General features: G+C 40.3%; 3 protein-coding genes across 3 annotated transcripts; 1 reads left to right on the forward strand and 2 right to left on the reverse strand.

Moving 5' to 3' along the window:
• Nucleotides 1-740: 740 nt before the first annotated feature.
• ndufab1b (NADH:ubiquinone oxidoreductase subunit AB1b) lies at nt 741-3,628 on the reverse strand. The gene is made up of 5 exons (XM_029437879.1): nt 3,426-3,628; nt 2,281-2,400; nt 1,708-1,795; nt 1,077-1,192; nt 741-980 (listed from the first exon to the last, which is right to left on the reverse strand). The coding sequence occupies exons 1-4, from the start codon at nt 3,585-3,587 to the stop codon at nt 1,101-1,103; spliced, it is 462 nt and encodes a 153-aa protein (XP_029293739.1). The 5' UTR covers nt 3,588-3,628; the 3' UTR covers nt 741-980; nt 1,077-1,100.
• A 388-nt stretch (nt 3,629-4,016) lies between these two features.
• Nucleotides 4,017-8,077, forward strand: dctn5 (dynactin 5). Its single transcript, XM_029438644.1, has 6 exons — nt 4,017-4,219; nt 4,403-4,471; nt 4,598-4,716; nt 4,934-5,045; nt 6,767-6,869; nt 6,959-8,077. The coding sequence occupies exons 1-6, from the start codon at nt 4,172-4,174 to the stop codon at nt 7,054-7,056; spliced, it is 549 nt and encodes a 182-aa protein (XP_029294504.1). The 5' UTR covers nt 4,017-4,171; the 3' UTR covers nt 7,057-8,077.
• A 1,411-nt stretch (nt 8,078-9,488) lies between these two features.
• hapstr1a (HUWE1 associated protein modifying stress responses a) lies at nt 9,489-17,059 on the reverse strand. Its single transcript, XM_029438214.1, has 5 exons — nt 16,627-17,059; nt 15,442-15,522; nt 15,003-15,070; nt 14,593-14,803; nt 9,489-12,942 (listed from the first exon to the last, which is right to left on the reverse strand). The coding sequence occupies exons 1-5, from the start codon at nt 16,820-16,822 to the stop codon at nt 12,626-12,628; spliced, it is 873 nt and encodes a 290-aa protein (XP_029294074.1). The 5' UTR covers nt 16,823-17,059; the 3' UTR covers nt 9,489-12,625.
• Between the last annotated feature and the right edge of the window lie 1,220 nt (nt 17,060-18,279).

Below are 18,279 nucleotides of genomic sequence, written 5' to 3' on the forward strand. Positions count from 1 at the left end.
TTGACAGGTGCTCTTTTATTAAATAAACTAAACGCTTATGCTATTGATCTAATTTGTGTGCACTGTCTACTTTGCGCATTCACATTATCTCCTTCGCTCCGTTTTGTGAAGGGCGAGGCTTCGCAGCTGACACACACCTACAGAGTGCAACACACAGTATATAGGACACACCTCAACATTCATTCCAAGAGGCACAAATTTAACACCATAGAAATCAGAAATCCCAGCGTTGAGTCTGAGATTCCCATCCAACAAGGAAGGCTCCTTTTAAAAATAAACAACCTTATTTCCCTCAAGTTTCTCAATGTTACCGCTTCAAACTTCTATTTAAAATCAATCCAAAGCCAGAATGTTTTAATGGCAACTTCGCAAAACTGGCATAAAATGTATATGGTGTTTAAAGTCTTTGGGTTAGGACTAGATATTTATCCTCCATGACACAGGAAATGTTAATTTGTTTATTTAAAGTGTGTCTGAATTTGTCATTTTAATACACCATGAAAACCACTGGATTCATTTATTGTTGGCGCTCAGTTTCCTACACATCCAGCGTTCTCATTCGCAAATAAACTACCATGAAAAACCTTGGAAGGACTTAATGCTTTTGTGGGTTCAGAAAATGTTGTGACCTTCAGACACTTATTTAAAGTCTGACTTCCAAAATGGCATTTTGATATATATTTAACTCAACAACTTGCTCCTTCTGTCATGGGAATGAATATCACAGCAGAGACACTCAGAACTATACAGCATGTGTATTTATTGATCTATTCATGAGAAATTATACATCGGAACCACATTGTGGAGCTGGAAGAAGAAGAAAATCAAAACCGATATAACATTTTTAATATTTTGTTTATCTCCAAGCTCCGAAACATGTACATGTTCATTTAAATACAGTCAAACACGAGACACGGCAGCTGACGTCGACAGTGCCGTAAAGGACAGCGCTGACGGGGAGGAAGTGGGAAGTGTACTTCCTGTGGAGGAAATAGACAACACTAATGAGTGACTACAGGAACAGAAGACCTAACACCAGAATGCACATGTGTAATTGAGATGACGGCGAGACTTGCCTCTGCAGTGAACTACAGAACAGATTATTCATAAACGTCCTTCTTGTCTGCGATGTATTGTACAATCTCCTCAGGACTCATCAACTTCTCTGCTTCTGCGTCAGGGATCTCAAATCCTGCAGAAGAAACACACACAATACAAAAAGATCATACAAAACACAGGCTCACGGTTTCTGCTAAAATGTAAAGACTATGGCCAGCTGGCTGCTGACGAGCACATGTTGTTCTGTGACTAAAGATTCAGTATTTGTACTCCATGAACACTACACACAGTTTGATGCCACAATCAATATGATTATTTTTGTTGGTGTCCAATAAAAATTATACATCTCTAAATTTGGCGAGTTTTAATTTAAGTGTTCTCTTAAGGATTAAAAAGAATTCTCGCACATGGCTGCAACTAACTATTTTCTATTAATCTGCAGATTTGTTTGGTCGATATCAAAAGAAAGTAAAAAAAAACCAATGAGAATATTTTCAGATTCATCTTCCTGTTGATTGACTTAAATAGCTAAATATACCATTTATCTGGAAATGGAAAGAATCGTCACAAACTTTAACACAGATCTGTCTCTTAACTTATGAGACGTTAATTTTTAAAGATGTGTGGTTTCACAGCATGCCGACTCACCGAACTCATCCTCCATGGCCATGATAATCTCCACTTGGTCCAAACTGTCCAGACCCAGGTCTTTCATGAAGTGGGAGGATGTCTGCAGCTGTGGAGCAGAAACAAAAACACAAGACATTAGAAAATGTCATTTTTCCACCATCACTGACACGTCTGTTCAATTCTGAACAGAGGCTGACAGCATATTGAGCCATGTTCAGCTCATGGTGTTGACATGAATTATGGATATTCCAAACAGTCACTGAATACTTCTCATTTGCTGGAGTTGACTTCATCAGCCTCTCACATACACCAAAGAAGAACTCAATGTCGTGTTTCCATGATCAAATTAAATCCAGGAGGTGAAGTGTGTAAATAAGTGATTCTGACACGATTCATCTTTTAAAAAGATAAATAAATGTAATATTTAAATTAAAAAAAGATTAATGAAAAAGATTGGGGTTTTTTTCTTCATATTTTGAAAAACCATTGAAAAGGTGAAAAACATTGTGACATCTTTGACAATGCATTTAATGTTTTAGCTGGTCAGGAGCAGGCCTGATGGTTTCTTAGCCAGTTGGCGTTTTCTCTCACCTTCTCAGGGTTGATCTTGTCGTAGAGCTTGAGGACGTACATGACACGGTCTTTGATGGTTTCTAGAGTGAGGGGGGGCAGGTCCCCATACTGTCTGCACAAAACGCCCACTGAGGGGATCTGAGGAATAAGGAGGAGAAGAATGTTAGCAGACTTTAGCTCAGGAGTGCCTTTAAAAAAAGCAAAGTACTATTCCACTATATGTGCATTAACCTCCACCAGGGTACAGGTGGGTGGTTACTTTTATTTTCTTATATTCTTAACTCTATTGTTAAGGCTCCATTTAATGTGCACCACTCATTACTGCACACTTGTCAAATGACATAAAAGCAAACTTACAGAGACTTAAGTAGCTTATAAACTTTGAGAGTATTACTTAATAGGCCCAGATGGTGTGTAGTACAAGTGAAATATTTGTGGCTGCAGCAGAAGTCAACACTTTACAAACTGTTATAAGAAATAACATTTACAAATGTATTTGTCAGTTCAAGGACTCTGAAAATGAAATCATCTTTGACTTATCAAACATAAGAATTAGTATCCGCTACCAATCTCAGCTGATACATTGGTATAGTCTTCTATCTTTATATAATACCGATTTATATTCTCTTTAAAACCATGATGTCTTGCAGCTTGATGTCATCATTAATGTGGGCAACAAGTCATTACAGTATCATTGAATACGTTATGCGTCACACTCAAAGTAAGTGGACTATAACAACATAATGCACAACAAAAAAAGTACAAATATGGTGTGATGTGCTAATGGTGCTCCCATTAGCTATTGCTCAGTTAGAATGAGCTATGTAGAGTTAGAAGGTGATTAAGGTTTAACTGTAAGCATCCACATGGCTCTAAATTGAAGGTGAGACGGTGACAACAACACAAATGTCTGTCCATGACTAACTAGCTAGCTAGCTAGCCAACAAGCAAAAATATGGCTGTTGTGTAACCAAAAATATAACGTTATAATGTTTCGTGACTTTACGCAGGACATCACACCATCAGATTGTCATTCATTGTAGAATAAACTACTTGCATGGCAACATGAACTTTTAGCGCGCTGGGTTAGCCTGACAGTTTTGAAAGGCGTCGGTAGGTCACAGATGCTAGGCCACGACTGTTCAATGTTACCGGAGACTCACCCGGCTCTGTACAAGCCACCGCGTCCTCCGACTGTCTGCGGCGAAAGAGAGAGGTCGGTGTATAGCTGATGCCGGGGCGACAGCGGCCAGGTTACCAGAGGCAAGCCTCAGCGAGGGCCGGGCGAGCGTGCGGACACACTGCTGCAGGACACGGGCCGCCATGACTGAGAAAAGTGACTGGAGACTCCCAGCGTGCAAAGCGAAGAAGAAACGGGGTCATGGGCTTCGCCGTACGCATGCGCACAACTCAAACTGTGTCTTTATTTTGCATCTTTATTTTTTAATTTTTGCAGTCTACAATGATATTGAACTAAACAGACAATCAAAAATGTATAACTTTAAACATTGACTTTGATTAAAAAAAAAAAAAAAGTAAGTAGGACCAATCGATAAAAGAATCACATTACGGATTAGTTGTTTAACTATTATTTTACCAAATGACCTGAAGGCGCAGAATAATTCAACACTTCATACACATGTATAACTCTAATATGATACAATGCAAATATAACAAATACCGGGGGATTGTTTCATTTGTTTGGCTTAATGACATCCATCGATGATTTGGCACTCAACTCATATTGTCTGAAAAGCCCTTCATAGAGTCAGCAGAAGAAGAGAGAGCTGACAGCAGAGCAGCAACACAGGACAGATTATTATTATTACTGAATTTTCGCCACTGTCTTAAATATTTTATATTATATATATACACACATACATATACGTTATTCTTTTTATTTCCAGCCATGGAGTTGTCTGAAATACTGTACAACAAAGCGGAGTACATTGAGACGGTAATGTGTTTGATTTCATTCCGTTGTTAGCTAGCTAGTCGCTTGCTATTTGGCTAACCGAAGCTGAACAGGGCGTAGGGCGTTGGATAACTTAAATGATTGTTTGTGCTCAGTTTAGATGTACATTAAAGACATAAGCTTACTTTATTGCAGTTATTAACAATTTCTGTCGTTGTATTTCAGGCTTCTGGCAACAAAGTGAGCAGACAGTCAGTGCTATGTGGGAGTCAAAACATCGTACTCAATGGCAAAGTAAGGAAAAACAAACTGCCTGACAATGAATTATACAGCTTTCTGTCAGGGCAGTTATGTTGTCATCAATGCACTCTGTTAGGCTGTGCTATAGCTTCAATTGTACGTGTTTATTTTCTCTTCTAGACCATTGTGATGAATGACTGCATCATCAGAGGAGACCTGGCTAATGTCAGGGTGGGCAGACACTGTGTGGTGAAGAGCCGGAGCGTCATTCGACCACCTTTCAAAAAGTTCAGCAAAGGGTAAAGGCTCTTTCCCTCTCTTTTTAGCTGGCACACAACTGAGTATTGTACAACAAATATTCTTAACATTTGGCTGTCATTGTGTCATTAAATAACAGGCAGAATTACAGATTTATTTTGTGTCCCTAACTTCATGCCAGTTCAGCGCCTGAACTTAATCTCTTTCCGCTCCCGTCCCCCTTCATCTCTCCCTCCCCATCTCCATCTCTCCCTCCAGAGTGGCGTTCTTCCCGCTGCACATCGGAGACCACGTCTTCATCGAGGAGGACTGTGTGGTCAACGCAGCGCAGATTGGTTCCTACGTCCACATTGGCAAGAACTGCGTAATAGTGAGTGGGATGAAAGCGCACATAAGCAGAAAAAGGAGACACGATGAGGGAGACAAAGTGCTGCCCCACTGAGAGGGGACATACACAGAAGCAGTGTCTCTTGCCTGTGGTGAAACAGTCACATGGTAGTCATGTTCAGATAAACTTAGCGCAGCAGCACACTGAATGGCAGGCTGCTTTGAGTAGGCACAGACCTGGGATGGAATATGAAAGGAACACATTTATGTATATGTATTTATATCAGATATGTAGGTTTATGTAAGTTAACTTATCAAACTGAATGTTCACAATTCACTCAGTTCTTCTGATAAATTAGCCATGTTTCACTAAGCAGAACTCTGATTTAATGAAGTGAAACAAATTGCGTGGACGTGTTGACTGGCGGTGCTTCAGGATGTCAAACAGTAACGTCACACATCTTACTTTTAGTCAATTTAGTTTATTCAACTTAGTTCACAGAAGAGCTGTTAAGGGTAAATATCAGCCGAAGTAAAAAGTTGATCTTTGAGAATCATGCAGTCAGACGTTATCAGCAGGGTAACAGGGAACCCAGATCTGGTAAATTGAGGCAATATGTTAACAGTCTGCAAAGCAGTAAGGCCGGCAGTCACTGTACATCGCACCTCAGTCAGCAGAGAGAACACCCAGGAATTGATTTAGCTAAAGCGATTCAACTTTCTTAGGCTACTTAACTAACTAACTACTGTTATGGATTGTTTGATGGCGCTGACTGTAATTCCAGTGTGGCTATTTTTTTGTTACAGGAGTCTGTTTATGTTATCTGCGTTGTGCGGGATGAGTGATGTTTACACCAAGACAGCATGTTATGGACAGGTTTTAGGGCAATACTGCAATATTGCTCTAGCGGCCTAAGGCCATAAACACCAACTGGCTCGAAGCTCTAGCTTCTAATGGTACGATTTTGGAAAAGCAGCTATTCTAAGCTAACGAAAACACAATGATTCTTAGTTTTAAGTGATTATACACTAATAAAAACATAGTTATGAATACTTTATTCACTTAAATAGTACACAATGGTCTTTTAATTGTTCAGTAAATAGAAGTAAAACAATAGGTAAGTACCCATGAGACGTTACCAAATCATACACTCCAACTGGAAAGGACAGGTACTTGACTCCGCAGGACTTAAACAGAAAATGCGACAAGCTAATTAAAAAAGCAGCAACTATGTTGGATACGCAGCATAGACTTTATTTTATTCATTGAGTTTAACAACACTCAGCCTTTTTAATGTAGTAGAAAACAACACAATTTAAACAGCCTTTGGAGCGAGCAGATGTACATAATTATAAAAAGAGATACATACCTAGCGCTGTATTATCCCTGGAAAAGTACACTGGGATTAATTGCCCCTATTTAAAAAATATTTATGTGATTATTCTCGTCTTCATCTTTTTAGGAATCTTGTAGCTTTGTGGTATTTTGTACAGATGCATGTTTTTCAGTGTGATTGTTTGTACAGATGTGATTAAATACAAACAGTCCCAACAAATGTTTTCAAAGTTTTTCAGCAAATAACAAAACTGTGGCTAAACTCCGACTCAGCCCAGTTTTCTTTAGACTATAAGGATGCTTACTGCTATATTGTTCTAAATAGTTGCCATCCATTGTTTACCAGGGTGTGATTATCAGAATGAAGAAAACACTTAGTCAGTTAAGGCTTTAGACTCTAAATGTTTGTAAACTTGTTTTGTGTGCAGGGTCGTCGCTGTGTGCTGAAGGACTGCTGCAAGATCTTAGACAACACTGTGCTCCCTCCTGAGACCGTGGTGCCGCCTTTTACCGTCTTCTCTGGATGCCCAGGTCCGCTCCACCACACACGCACACAAACACCTCTACTGTCTGTTATTCGACCATGTTTTCACCTGTGTTTGTCTTTCTCTCTCTCTTAGGTCTCTTTTCAGCAGAGCTCCCAGAGTGCACGCAGGACCTGATGATAGATGTTACCAAGAGTTACTACCAGAAGTTCCTGCCTCTCAGCCAGATCTGAGTCCTGCTCCCAAAGCCCGTCAGCAGGATCCACACTCTTTCCAGCCAGTGTCAGGTCAGGGTCGGGGTCTCTCATTACAAATGGACTCTGAGAGCTCAGCTTCTATTCCTTCACCTCCCCAAAGGCCCCTGAGTTTCTCTGCCCAAGAACAAACATTTGGTCCTGTAAAGAACCCTTACATGATTTGAGTTTTTGAGTATGAGGAAAGCTGTTATAGCTGCAGCCTGCATTAGGCAATGTTGTATGTTTGCAGCTCCAAATTGAAGGGAAGGTTTTGAAAAGTCTTTACTGAACTGCACACTCATGTACACGCCCAATGTACTGGCACTCAGTTCAAGATATTTATTTCTGATGAATGATTTCATATTCTAATGAAGTATGTTCATGTAGTCTAATACTTCTTTCTGGTCAGTGTGCTGTGGAGAAACTCAAGGATCTCTGTGTGGCTGCCGATAATCACAACCTTTGCTCTCTGACAGCAGCTGTAGGGGAAGATGAGGATGATGAGCTGTGAAGGGTGGAGGTGTATTAATACAGCCTGTAATATACTGTATGACACCCATGGACCAATACAGCAACAACAATGGTTGTGATTGAGGATGTTGGCTGTACATGTGCATTTTGCATGTCCACATTTCATTTGGGAAACAGCAGTTACACTTCGTATCAGCGAGTTGTTAAGAGTATTCTGTTGTTTTACTCTTTTATTTGATTTCTAATGTTGAAGAACTTGTTTGCTTTCTCCTTCACTGGTTTATGTACTTTGTCATAACACCAATTTATTACCGTGTTGATTTTTATTTCATTATGTTTCAAATTATCAACTGCAATGTTAATTTGAATATGTTGATGTGTGCAGGACAGATCCATGTGCTTTGTCTTTTTCTGTAAACAAACAATAGCCAGAGCCAACTTCTAAGAAAGTGCAGCAATTAAATAAATGTAAATGCTTGAAAATCTGCCTCAAATGGACTCTGCTCTGTCTGCTCTACAATTAAAAGAAAAGCAGATCACCAGTTAACCTTCTAATGTTTCCTCCAGCAAATGTGTTTGTTGTTGTCTCTGACTCCACGTTATCAGCCCCAGAGCTTTATCTTGTATGCTTTTAGATGCGAGGACAGCTGACCATTTCTCGTGGATTGTTTGTAAGGTACCTTTGTTTGTAGTGTGCACGCGCTTGAGCACACAGGTTTCTTTCCACTGACAGTTAGCGCGAGGACGTATAAACAACATGCCAACAAAGGACTCGGAGCAAGAAGACTATTCAAGCATAGAAATAAATAATGCAGTATTTACACTATTCAAAGAATGTGCTTTACGGATGTTTCACGAGGAAATAAATGCATTCAACACGTGTGTTAGACTTCGAGGATACAGTGTTGGTTTACGTCCACAACTTTAAGCTAATAGCTAGCACCTTTAAAGGTGGCTTTCGGAGTGTTCGTGTAAACGAAAGTTGTGTTTACATTCAAGTTGTTTAACCTTAACAGTGTGTCCTTCCCTTTAATTTTTTTGCAAAGTTGTTACTCAACATGATTTCTTCCTATCAGTCCTATTTCTTCCTCCCTGTTGGCGCACTGCTGTGTTTTGACTCATTACTGCCACCTGTTGGAGAGTGGAATAGTGTTATTAGTTCATAGCCATAGAGGTCAAAACCTCCAGAAGGAACCTTGAAGATAGTAGAAAGGCTTAATGTTAAAGATAACACTTGAACATGCTACAGTATCAGAACAGGGTCACACTCACGTTGCAGGCCTGTCTTCTACATTTCCTCATTAGACTCACGACATGGAAAAAGTGAGTTTTTCCTAATGCCGCCCTCTGGCACCATCTAGTGGTCTACAGCAGGGTAACGTTAGATGGCATTTCTCTTAGCCAGAGATAAAGTCACCACAAACTCAAACTTCAAATGCATGGCTCTGGTATTTTCTTTCATCCACAAGTCATCAACTAAATCAATGACATCTGCAGTGAAAGCCAATGAGATGACTGGCTTTATGTTTTTAAAAATACAAAAAGCCCCTCTAGCTACCACAAAAATTTAGTCAGTCTTTCTTACGCAATGTTTTTGTGAAGTGTAAATTCTCAGCCTCTGGATCTCCTTTGATAAAACAATAGAATAAAGATGCTCTACTTACTGCTCCTCATTTGCATGTCTGTAAATGCAACCAGATATATCCAGTTTATAGGGGGAGCCTGTGGTGCAAGTTCACAAAATATATGTGCAAACATAGTGAGGAACAAAAAGAAAAATTAAGCTTCCTTCCTTACCGAAAGGAAATGAAAATATTTGCTTTGTATATTTACAGTCAATTTACATGTGATAACTTAAGGACATGTGACTTATCCCATATCTTTTCCAAAAGTTCAAGAAACATGTTGATAGAGAACCCGTATTAAAGATTGAGAAAAAATAACCAAATAAAACCAAATCTATTTTCTTCTTTTAATGAAACAGTCAATCCAATTGCAACTCAATGGTTTTATTTATTTTACAATGTGAACCACATATATCATACCAACAATTAAATGTTAAGTATATAGATTAGCCATTTATTACTTTTTAAACAAATAAGTATCAAGAAACAGCTGATAATAGTGTTGGCTCCAGAGACACATGGCATGAGTCAGCCTTTTGAAACAATGTGGATGAAGGCCGGTGACTGGCTCAGGGGAAGAAAAGAAAAACACAAAGTGCCCCCTCTATTATAACCAGGCTAATCAATGGGGGTCAACGCTGCAGGTTGAACAGTGGGATTAGAAAGACGGCACAATCCTGCCTGTACCCAACTCTTTAGTCGAGCCTTAGGAGGAGAAAAAAAAAAAAGTATTTATTTCTCCTGTCAGCATCCACTTCATATCTTCCCTTTAACTGACATGTTGTCATGCAACAAACACTGGGGAGGTTATAACTACTTATTTGTAACAACACGCGCCATTTGGTTTCAGTCAAGAATGCTACCAATGTGGAGTGATAGACACAAAACAGTGAGTTAAGTTTCCAGAGAAAGTAAAGCAACTAAAATATTTTAAATGCATTCCTCTGATTTAATGAAGTGTTGACAGGTCAGTCCTCAGGATTCACTTCATCTCCAACACCAGCCATGAGCTCTCTGCAGGGTCCCAGAGCCTAAAACTGTCTGATGGACTCTAAATGTGACTTTTAGGGTTGAAGTTCCTATTCAGGAAAGATGGATCCTTCCTATGTTCCATAATTCACTAGACCTGCGCTAGCTGAAGCTCCCCAGAACGTTCATAGTTTTCTTTTTACCAACCATGAATTCCTTGTTGCTCCTCCTTCACAGTAATCGGAGGTGTCTGTAGGCAAATCAAATCTCATTTTCCAATTTGCACTTTTTTTTAGTCTAATTCAGTGGTTTCCCTTGTATGCAAGAACATACTCCTAAACTCAGAATTCTTCATTTTGACAGAAGCAACACATCTCACTGGTTCCTTTCACCGATAAGCCAGATATCATGTATGAATATAAAAGCCAACCTATAATGCAAAAAAAGTGACTAAAATGTAACAGAAGTTTAAAAACTGGCATGCTTTATACAACTAAAGAAAACCTACTTTTCCAGGTCATACACGGTGAAGGAGTCAACAAAAAGGAGGAACAGGAGAAGGACACATAGACATCTCACAAGTCGGTTACTGTGGGTATTACAGGTAAAGTTGAAGCCAACTCACTGACAACTTACTGTAGCACTACTATGGCAGGGCATCACTGGAAATATGTAGACAACTTAAGATTTAACTCTTTTTTTTTTACACTTTTTTAGCATCCTATGCTAAATGAAAGCATATTCAAACAATTGAGTTTATTCTGCCCACAAACAAGCTTAGATTTAACTCCAAAAATCTTTTAGTACAGTACCAGTTTATATTACTTAACAAACTGCTTATTATACCCACATTTCAGACTCATGTGATATCAATGTCTCCTACTCCTCTCTGTTACATAAGGATGGAAGGAATCAAGCATTTCAAGAAGCCCCGGGTCACATCATCCTGTACCACGTAAAAAAAAAAAAAAAAATCCATCCACGTCTTATTAATGCACACGCCCCTTGTACAAAAAGCAGATTTATTTGGAATACTCGAGCCAAATAAACCAGCGGCTTGTGTGCCCTTGCTGGCCTGCTTGGTGGGTCTGTTGAGAAACGCTACCTTTGTACACATTTCTGTGATTTATGCTTTCTTTACAGCATTATCTTCTGATAAATCATTTGCCAGACAGGGAAGGTCTCTGAATATTTGAAGACAGGTAGAGCCCACGCGCAGAAACCTTTGAAGAGTTGTTGGAACCAGAGTTACGCTGTGTGAGGGCTGCATTTCTACTCATACCAAGTGTTTACTTTCTCTAAGCAATGTGTGGACTGACCACAAGCGGGCCCGTTAAGGGCTGGACGAGGCTACAACTGGGATACAATGGAAGAGCCGATTTGTTTGCATGAGTTAGGAGGTGAAACTGAAGTGCACAAAATCCTTATTGCAACTCATCAGAAAAATCACAAGATTACATAAAACAGCAGCTGCTTTTGTAATAAGACTAGGGTAAAGGGGGAGGGGGCGTCGCAGACAGCAAACGGGCTGTCTGACAAGCGGTATACACAAAGAAAAATTAAATTCCTTTCCATTATCCTTAACAACAAAAAGAGGTGGAGAAAGAATGCAAAATGAACTTGGCTGCAAACAGTGGCAACAAACCTAGATATTTTAACACTGGTGGGTGAAGAACTAAAAAATGGCGTCTGGCTGAACTTAATCGAGCCACTGTTGAAGCGGAGTAGTTAGTAGAGAATAAAGTCACATGCCATCACCGTAGAGAAATGTAACTGGCGGCAGATGAAGCTGGATGATGCCACACATGTACTCCTGCGATGTAGCTCCACCACCGACAGGCAACGTCAACTGAGAGCTGCAATGATGAAGTAACAGAAAGAACACGTGGGTTGTTTGACGTAGAGGCGAGTCTCTGACAGAGTTGGGGTCCAACATTTTGGCGAGCAACTCGGTTCACTGAGTGAGACGATTTGATCATGGCCCTCACTTCCTTATTAAGGTGGTGGGTGAGGATGAGTGAGGTTTAAGGGAGGGAAGGGCACAAATGTGTCAAGGATCAAGTGGCTTTTACTTGTCAAAGCAGCACAGTGCATTTTCACCACTTTGAGAACTATCTGCATCCCAGAATGAGTCAGTGACTTCCTTCGTTGTCTCCTTTCCAGGGCGGCGATGACGTCTGGAACTCCCATTTTACACACACACACACACACACACACACACAGTGTTCTGATTGCAGATAATTGATTTGTAGTAATAGTGCAGGAAAAGGAGACAAGGAATAGAATTCATTCAACATCTGAAAAGACTAAACTGAGACCGTCAGTCCCTGTTTTCATGTTCAGCCCGGGTTCTTTTGCACAGCCAGGCATTTGAGTGTCGGTCCATCTGTGCATCTGTCCCACATAAGCCCATCCATCCCCCCTCTCCTAGCCTTGGCTTTGAAGGCATCTCCCCCCACCCCCTCACACACACACACACACACATATAGGCAGGCAGCAGATCAGATCATCCTGTTGCGTTTGTGCGTAGGGGAGTCCGTGATGACATCACTACACTGGGTGGAGTTTCGTTTCCTGGTTCCTCCCCCTCCGGCAGAGGCGGAGCCTGTAGAGTCCAGATGCAGTGCCATCTCTTCAGAGATGAAAGTGTTCAGGTCGACATCCTGGAGCCCGTTGCGCCTGCTGCGGCACACCGGCCCCGAGCCGGAAGAACCGCCTACGCCGGCACCCCCTCCGTTACTGCTGCTCCCACTTACGTGTGTGGGAGACCCTGGAGCGCCGGAGCGCACACTGATACTCGCCATGGCTCCACTCAGACCTGTAGAAGGAGGAGGAGACAGTATAGAGAGGAGACCGAAGCAACAGACAAAAGGGCATCAGTTGGAGAAATAAGACGCATAAGCAATCTTGATAACATGATTTTAAAAGATGTTTTATCTGAACAACAGTGACATGAGTAGCAGCTGCAACCCGTCTGTCTTATTTACTGACTTTGCTAAGAGGCAAAGCAATCAGTTCTGATTTTAAAGAAAATGGCATCCTGTCATGTTGTGATTTTGAATGAAGGCTACACGAACATCAATGGAGTCTTTTGAGTGGACTAACAGTGACTGCCAATCCAGCACACCATAGGTGCATCAACATCATATTTGTTTGACCCAAATGCATGCTCTGTCTGATCAAAGTGCCATGGACGCACAGGGGTAGAAAGACAGTATGTGTGTCCTCGTGAGAGAGGATATACTGTATGCGACAGATATTAATATCAGACCTAATTTAAATTTGTAAAGGGCATGGCACTTTATCGTCTCTGAGATATAACCAGTTAAGGACTATTAAAATGTGTAACTAGGGAAGATGTCTTCTTGTGATGGAAGGACACAGCAAGTAAACAGCTTTTTGACAGGACTTCATTTGTCAAAGTCACTCGCTCGGGCTGTTTGTCTCCTTTTTGTATTTCAGAAGAAAACTTCAGCTTCTTCAGAAGGATATTGTTAGGATGTCTGCCACAAAAATAGCATCTGATGCGGCCATCTAACAACCAAAGCCAACCTTAGACTGAACATAACGACTCCAACAGCCATTAAAAACATGGCTGTTGGCAACAGAAGCTGTAACTTTACAAGAGAGGTGACCGGTGTGGTAAACCAGTCAGCAAAACATCTCTAAAAATCAATATGCTGTCTAAATGGTCGAGTACAGTATGCATTTCATGATGCATCCTTCTCATTTTTAAGTCAACAGATAAAAGCTTTTCACACCAGTCATGAAATACACAACTGGTTTTGTGCTACACATTGGTTTGAAATACAGTTTATTTGTGTTACTACACTAAAATAAACATCTGTGAATTTGATGCGATTTGTCACTGCAAGACAAAATTATTTTGTCCATCTCCCATAACTGAGGCAGGAGACGCAGAAACCTCCCGACACAGACCGAACTTGTGTTTCTGTTAACCTAAAACACCAAATGCCAATCATCCACCCCGACCTCAGCTACGCTTTAAAATGCAGGGACCTTCAGATAAAGTTCTGAATGTTCATTTGCATCGACAGCACACCAGAAATACATACACACAGATCTGCATCTGCATATTTAAAAACGAGGGTCATTACCAAACTATTGATTTGATTTAGAGAGATGTTCCCTCTCAGACAGACACACACACACTCATTTGTTGTACATCAGGCGACAACCTGTATATTAGTAAATGAGACAGTTAATACTTTTTTTTTTTTTTTATAAAGGATTAACATTTATCTCAAAACCATTCTACAGTATATTGCCAAACTTAAACTAAAATACATTTGTGGAATCAGTAGGTCCCACCCACACTTTTGCAGACCTCTATACCGACATTAAACACCAGCAGTACCACTGATTTTCTATCCAACAATGTAACTGCCTCCTGAGTTGTAAATCACGTCTCTGATTAAGTGGATAGACTGGTTTGCACCTAACTTACCATGCAGTGCTATGGCCTCCCTGAAGGGCTGGAGGTCTGCTTCCACAGATGAGCCAGTCTCAGCTGGTGAATTAGCCCGGCTTGGGGCCACCATGGCCAGCCGGGGGTTGGCCCTGCTACTCCTGTGTGGTGGTGCTTTGCCGCACAGAAAGCTGATAAGATCCTCCCTACGGATGGTTCTCCTGCGCTTTTTCACCCAGGCCAACATGTCCTGCAATCCAATACAAGTGTAATCCATCCTTAGGCCAGGTTTAATTACATTAACAAACGCTGATGCATTTATATTCGCCATGAACATGCCTGTTGTGTGAACCTATTGTAATCTATAAGCACCTGGTTATTAACTGCCAAACAAATGACAGGAAAGTGTAACATGTGCATAACAAAGTTAACAGAGAAACAAGACCCACCTTATTACGGCGTTGGTGGCCTGTCTGGATGCCCCGATCAAAGGTTCTCTGATGGGCCTCCACACTCTCTGCAAAAGGTGAAAAATATATATATAATTATGCATTTCAAACCCAAGTACACACACACACACACACACACACACACACTTTGGGAGGTAGCGTGCCAAATTAGGAGCCAAGTCCAGTACAATCTCATTCTTACTAAGAACCAACCACAGCTGACAAGAGTGATAATGACCATGGGAGGTGTGTTTACCGCTTGTTGGATGAGCCAGTCAATAAAAACATGTTTACATTTTCAAGTACACCAACAGTCAGCAACAATACATATTGGTTAAATTAAAAAAGCACAAAAACAACTGTATGTGTAGTAGTTGGCAGACCAATATATCTTGCTCAAAAGCACAAGGATGGAGAGAAGAGCAGTGTGGTTAGATACCTTTGTAGAGGTTGGTGACTGCTGTTGCAGAGTTCTGAAAGGGCACCCACAATGACAGACCCTGCTGATGGCATACTCTGTCTGTGAAAGGAAAGGGGAAATATATGTTTGGTTTCTATACATAACACACAGCCACAATTTTAAAGAAAACACTCTCGATTAATGTGACCAACGGAGACCAAAACATCTGAAAGGGAACAACAGCTTGGTGATTGTAGGGTTGAAATGAAGATAATTTTCATTCGCCATTTTGTCTTGCATCTACAATTGCAGGGACAGGGTTTGGCATAAAAATAACTGTCAGCTAGCGCTAGATGGCCAGCTTGGCAGCAGCTAGTTTAGCAAGAAAGCACCGACACACCAACTTAACTGCCCTCTCAGCAGTAAAGTTGCAAAGCTATGTCAAACATACATGTCAAACATGGATTGACTTAGCAAGTCGAGCTCTGACAATATGGACAGGAATATATAATGTCCGAGAGCACCTTAACCGTAGCGTATTGTACACAAACCAATATTTCCACAGCGAACCAATACTGTCCTCGCCATTTTGTGATTATAACGCTAGATACGCGTTGCTAAACAAACTGCTCACTCAGCAGCAAACCGGGCGTTTAAAACCAAGAGTACATTTCTGTGCTGTTAACTTTATATCTTCATCGCACATTTGAACAGCTAATTGCGTCCGGTATAATAGATGGCAACACTGACAGTATACAAGAGACTGTCATCTGGGAATGTCGCGTAGCTACGATTGTTGTTACCATCGCCATTTTGTAACTAGCCTGGCTAACGTTACGTTAGCTATCTGCTGCTGTCTAAACTTGGTGTCAACAAGCCATCTTATAGACAAATGTATTGATGTTAAGTTAAGCTACTTTAATTATGTCATTCAAACTAATATGATTGTTTAACAATCGAACCATGTGTATAACACTGGATTCGAGTTGTATAACTATTTTTTGTCTCTGGCTAACACCGCTAGCTAAATTTAGCATTGCAAAATCAGCTGTAAACGTTACCCTGTACTGACCAGAGTATGCTTACGGGCTAGTTAGCATTCTAGCGAAAACGTTAGTTCACAGTGACGCCTAAGTAGCCAGGTTGCTAACCAACAAGCCAAAGGCATACTGGCAGTGTAAGCATAGTTAGACTAACAAGAAAAAAGAAAGCGCTGGTTTGAACCTTTGTATAACTGTGCCACAGCAGTGGCGGAGTTCTGGAAGAGATGCCACAGTTTATCCTGGTCGTTGTTGGCCTCCTCCTCGCTCTGCTCCCTTTGCTCCGCTTCGGCCAAACACTGCCGCTCCCATTTTGAGAACCAGTGCTCGGGTCCGTGTTCCTGTATCTCCGAGTCTCCTTCTTCCTTCTTCTCCTCCATTTAATGCACCAAACTCGAGTAAGATGCGCCTTTAATTTGTTAAAATATTAATATCTGGACACTGTATGAATAATGATGTGGTTAAATTCATGAATACTGTTAGCTTTTTAATATTTCGCTCTACAATACAGCGTTACTCCCTGTCCCTACTACCATCTGTGGAGATGAGCTTAGCTAACTATTTTTCCTATTCGCCGACGTCGAGATATATACAACACAGACTACCCTGTTATGCGCTTTATCCCGCCCTATATACCAGCTGTCAACTATGATTGGGGACATGTGCACTGCAGGGTGGGTTCGAGAGCTTTGTTTCGAATTGTATTGGCTCTCTGACACGTCGGTCACAGCATTGACACAAAAGAACCACAGTAAAAATTACTAAAGCTTGCGAGAGAGTGCAAGTTTTGTCGTAAAAACTGTTCTGTTAGAATAATAACATAATATAACGTTTTAAAAAGTGCTTTGTAAATACATTTTACCATCATACTTATAATCTTATGTGTGCTTATTTATCGCTAATTAATTAATTAATTCAAAACCAACAAGCACGAAAATTACTGTATTAATCATATGAACTGACCACTCTACAAGTCCATATGTGGCTCTCATGATACTTCACACATTAGATGAGAGATTGATTTTTTAAAAATTATTATTATTATGTATATAATATATATATATATTCTATATTTTCTTAAAAATATATATTTTACTTGTATAATAATAATAATGAACACTAACTGATACACACAAGGAGATGAGATAAACGAGAGTGAGTCAGTCATTATAAAAAACCTAACTTCAACGAAATCCTGGTGTAGTACTGTTTCTATCCACTGAATGGTGCCATTTACTCAATATCTGAAGGCTTGTCTGTTACAGCCACGCACGGTCTGGTTTCAGCACTGCAGATATGGACCAGCTAAGTGTTACTAACAAAATGAACACTGCCTTGGTAAAGGGATCATTCATGATTGGACGTAGGTCCTCCCCAATGGTAATATGGTAATATGAGTTATACCCAATGGTATACTAGTTGGCACGATTTACGTAAAGTGACTTTATTGTAAGCTTTTGCTTATTTAAAAAAACATTTGATTTATTTTTTATCTTTGATACCACTACTATATATTTAAATTGTTTTACAGTTGTGTATGGCAGATTGTATTGCTGCCCTTTTTTCTATATTGTGTATAGGCTATTTATTTAAAATAAATACATTGTGCATTTCTCCACAGTAAAGTGACACTGTGTCCAATTTGTTGTGTACTTACTAAACTAATATTGGCACACCCTGCCTCTGTGAAATAAGAGAAAATAATCATATGAGAAAGGTTGCAAGGTATTTTTGGTGGATAAAAGAAAATCAGGAATTTTGGATGTGACTGACATTAGTAGCCTATATAGTTTTGGAATCCCTGCAGTTACTGAATGACGTCACAAATTAGGATAGG

The sequence above is a fragment of the Cottoperca gobio genome, chromosome 8 (assembly GCF_900634415.1).
Source record: "Cottoperca gobio chromosome 8, fCotGob3.1, whole genome shotgun sequence".
Taxonomy (NCBI): Eukaryota; Metazoa; Chordata; class Actinopteri; order Perciformes; family Bovichtidae; genus Cottoperca; species Cottoperca gobio.

Coding starts and splice junctions, on each gene's coding strand:
- ndufab1b (XM_029437879.1), bottom strand. CDS start 3,587: ATGGCGGCCCGTGTCCTGCAGCAGTGTGTCCGCACGCTCGCCCGGCCC. Junction 2,401..3,425: donor GGTGGCTTGTACAGAGCCGG/GTGAGTCTCCGG, acceptor CTTATTCCTCAG/ATCCCCTCAGTGGGCGTTTT. Junction 1,193..1,707: donor GGCCATGGAGGATGAGTTCG/GTGAGTCGGCAT, acceptor TTTCTTCTGCAG/GATTTGAGATCCCTGACGCA.
- dctn5 (XM_029438644.1), top strand. CDS start 4,172: ATGGAGTTGTCTGAAATACTGTACAACAAAGCGGAGTACATTGAGACG. Junction 4,472..4,597: donor ACATCGTACTCAATGGCAAA/GTAAGGAAAAAC, acceptor TTTCTCTTCTAG/ACCATTGTGATGAATGACTG. Junction 4,717..4,933: donor TTCAAAAAGTTCAGCAAAGG/GTAAAGGCTCTT, acceptor CTCTCCCTCCAG/AGTGGCGTTCTTCCCGCTGC.
- hapstr1a (XM_029438214.1), bottom strand. CDS start 16,822: ATGGAGGAGAAGAAGGAAGAAGGAGACTCGGAGATACAGGAACACGGA. Junction 15,523..16,626: donor TGTGGCACAGTTATACAAAG/GTTCAAACCAGC, acceptor TTCCTTTCACAG/ACAGAGTATGCCATCAGCAG. Junction 15,071..15,441: donor AGTCACCAACCTCTACAAAG/GTATCTAACCAC, acceptor CACCTTTTGCAG/AGAGTGTGGAGGCCCATCAG.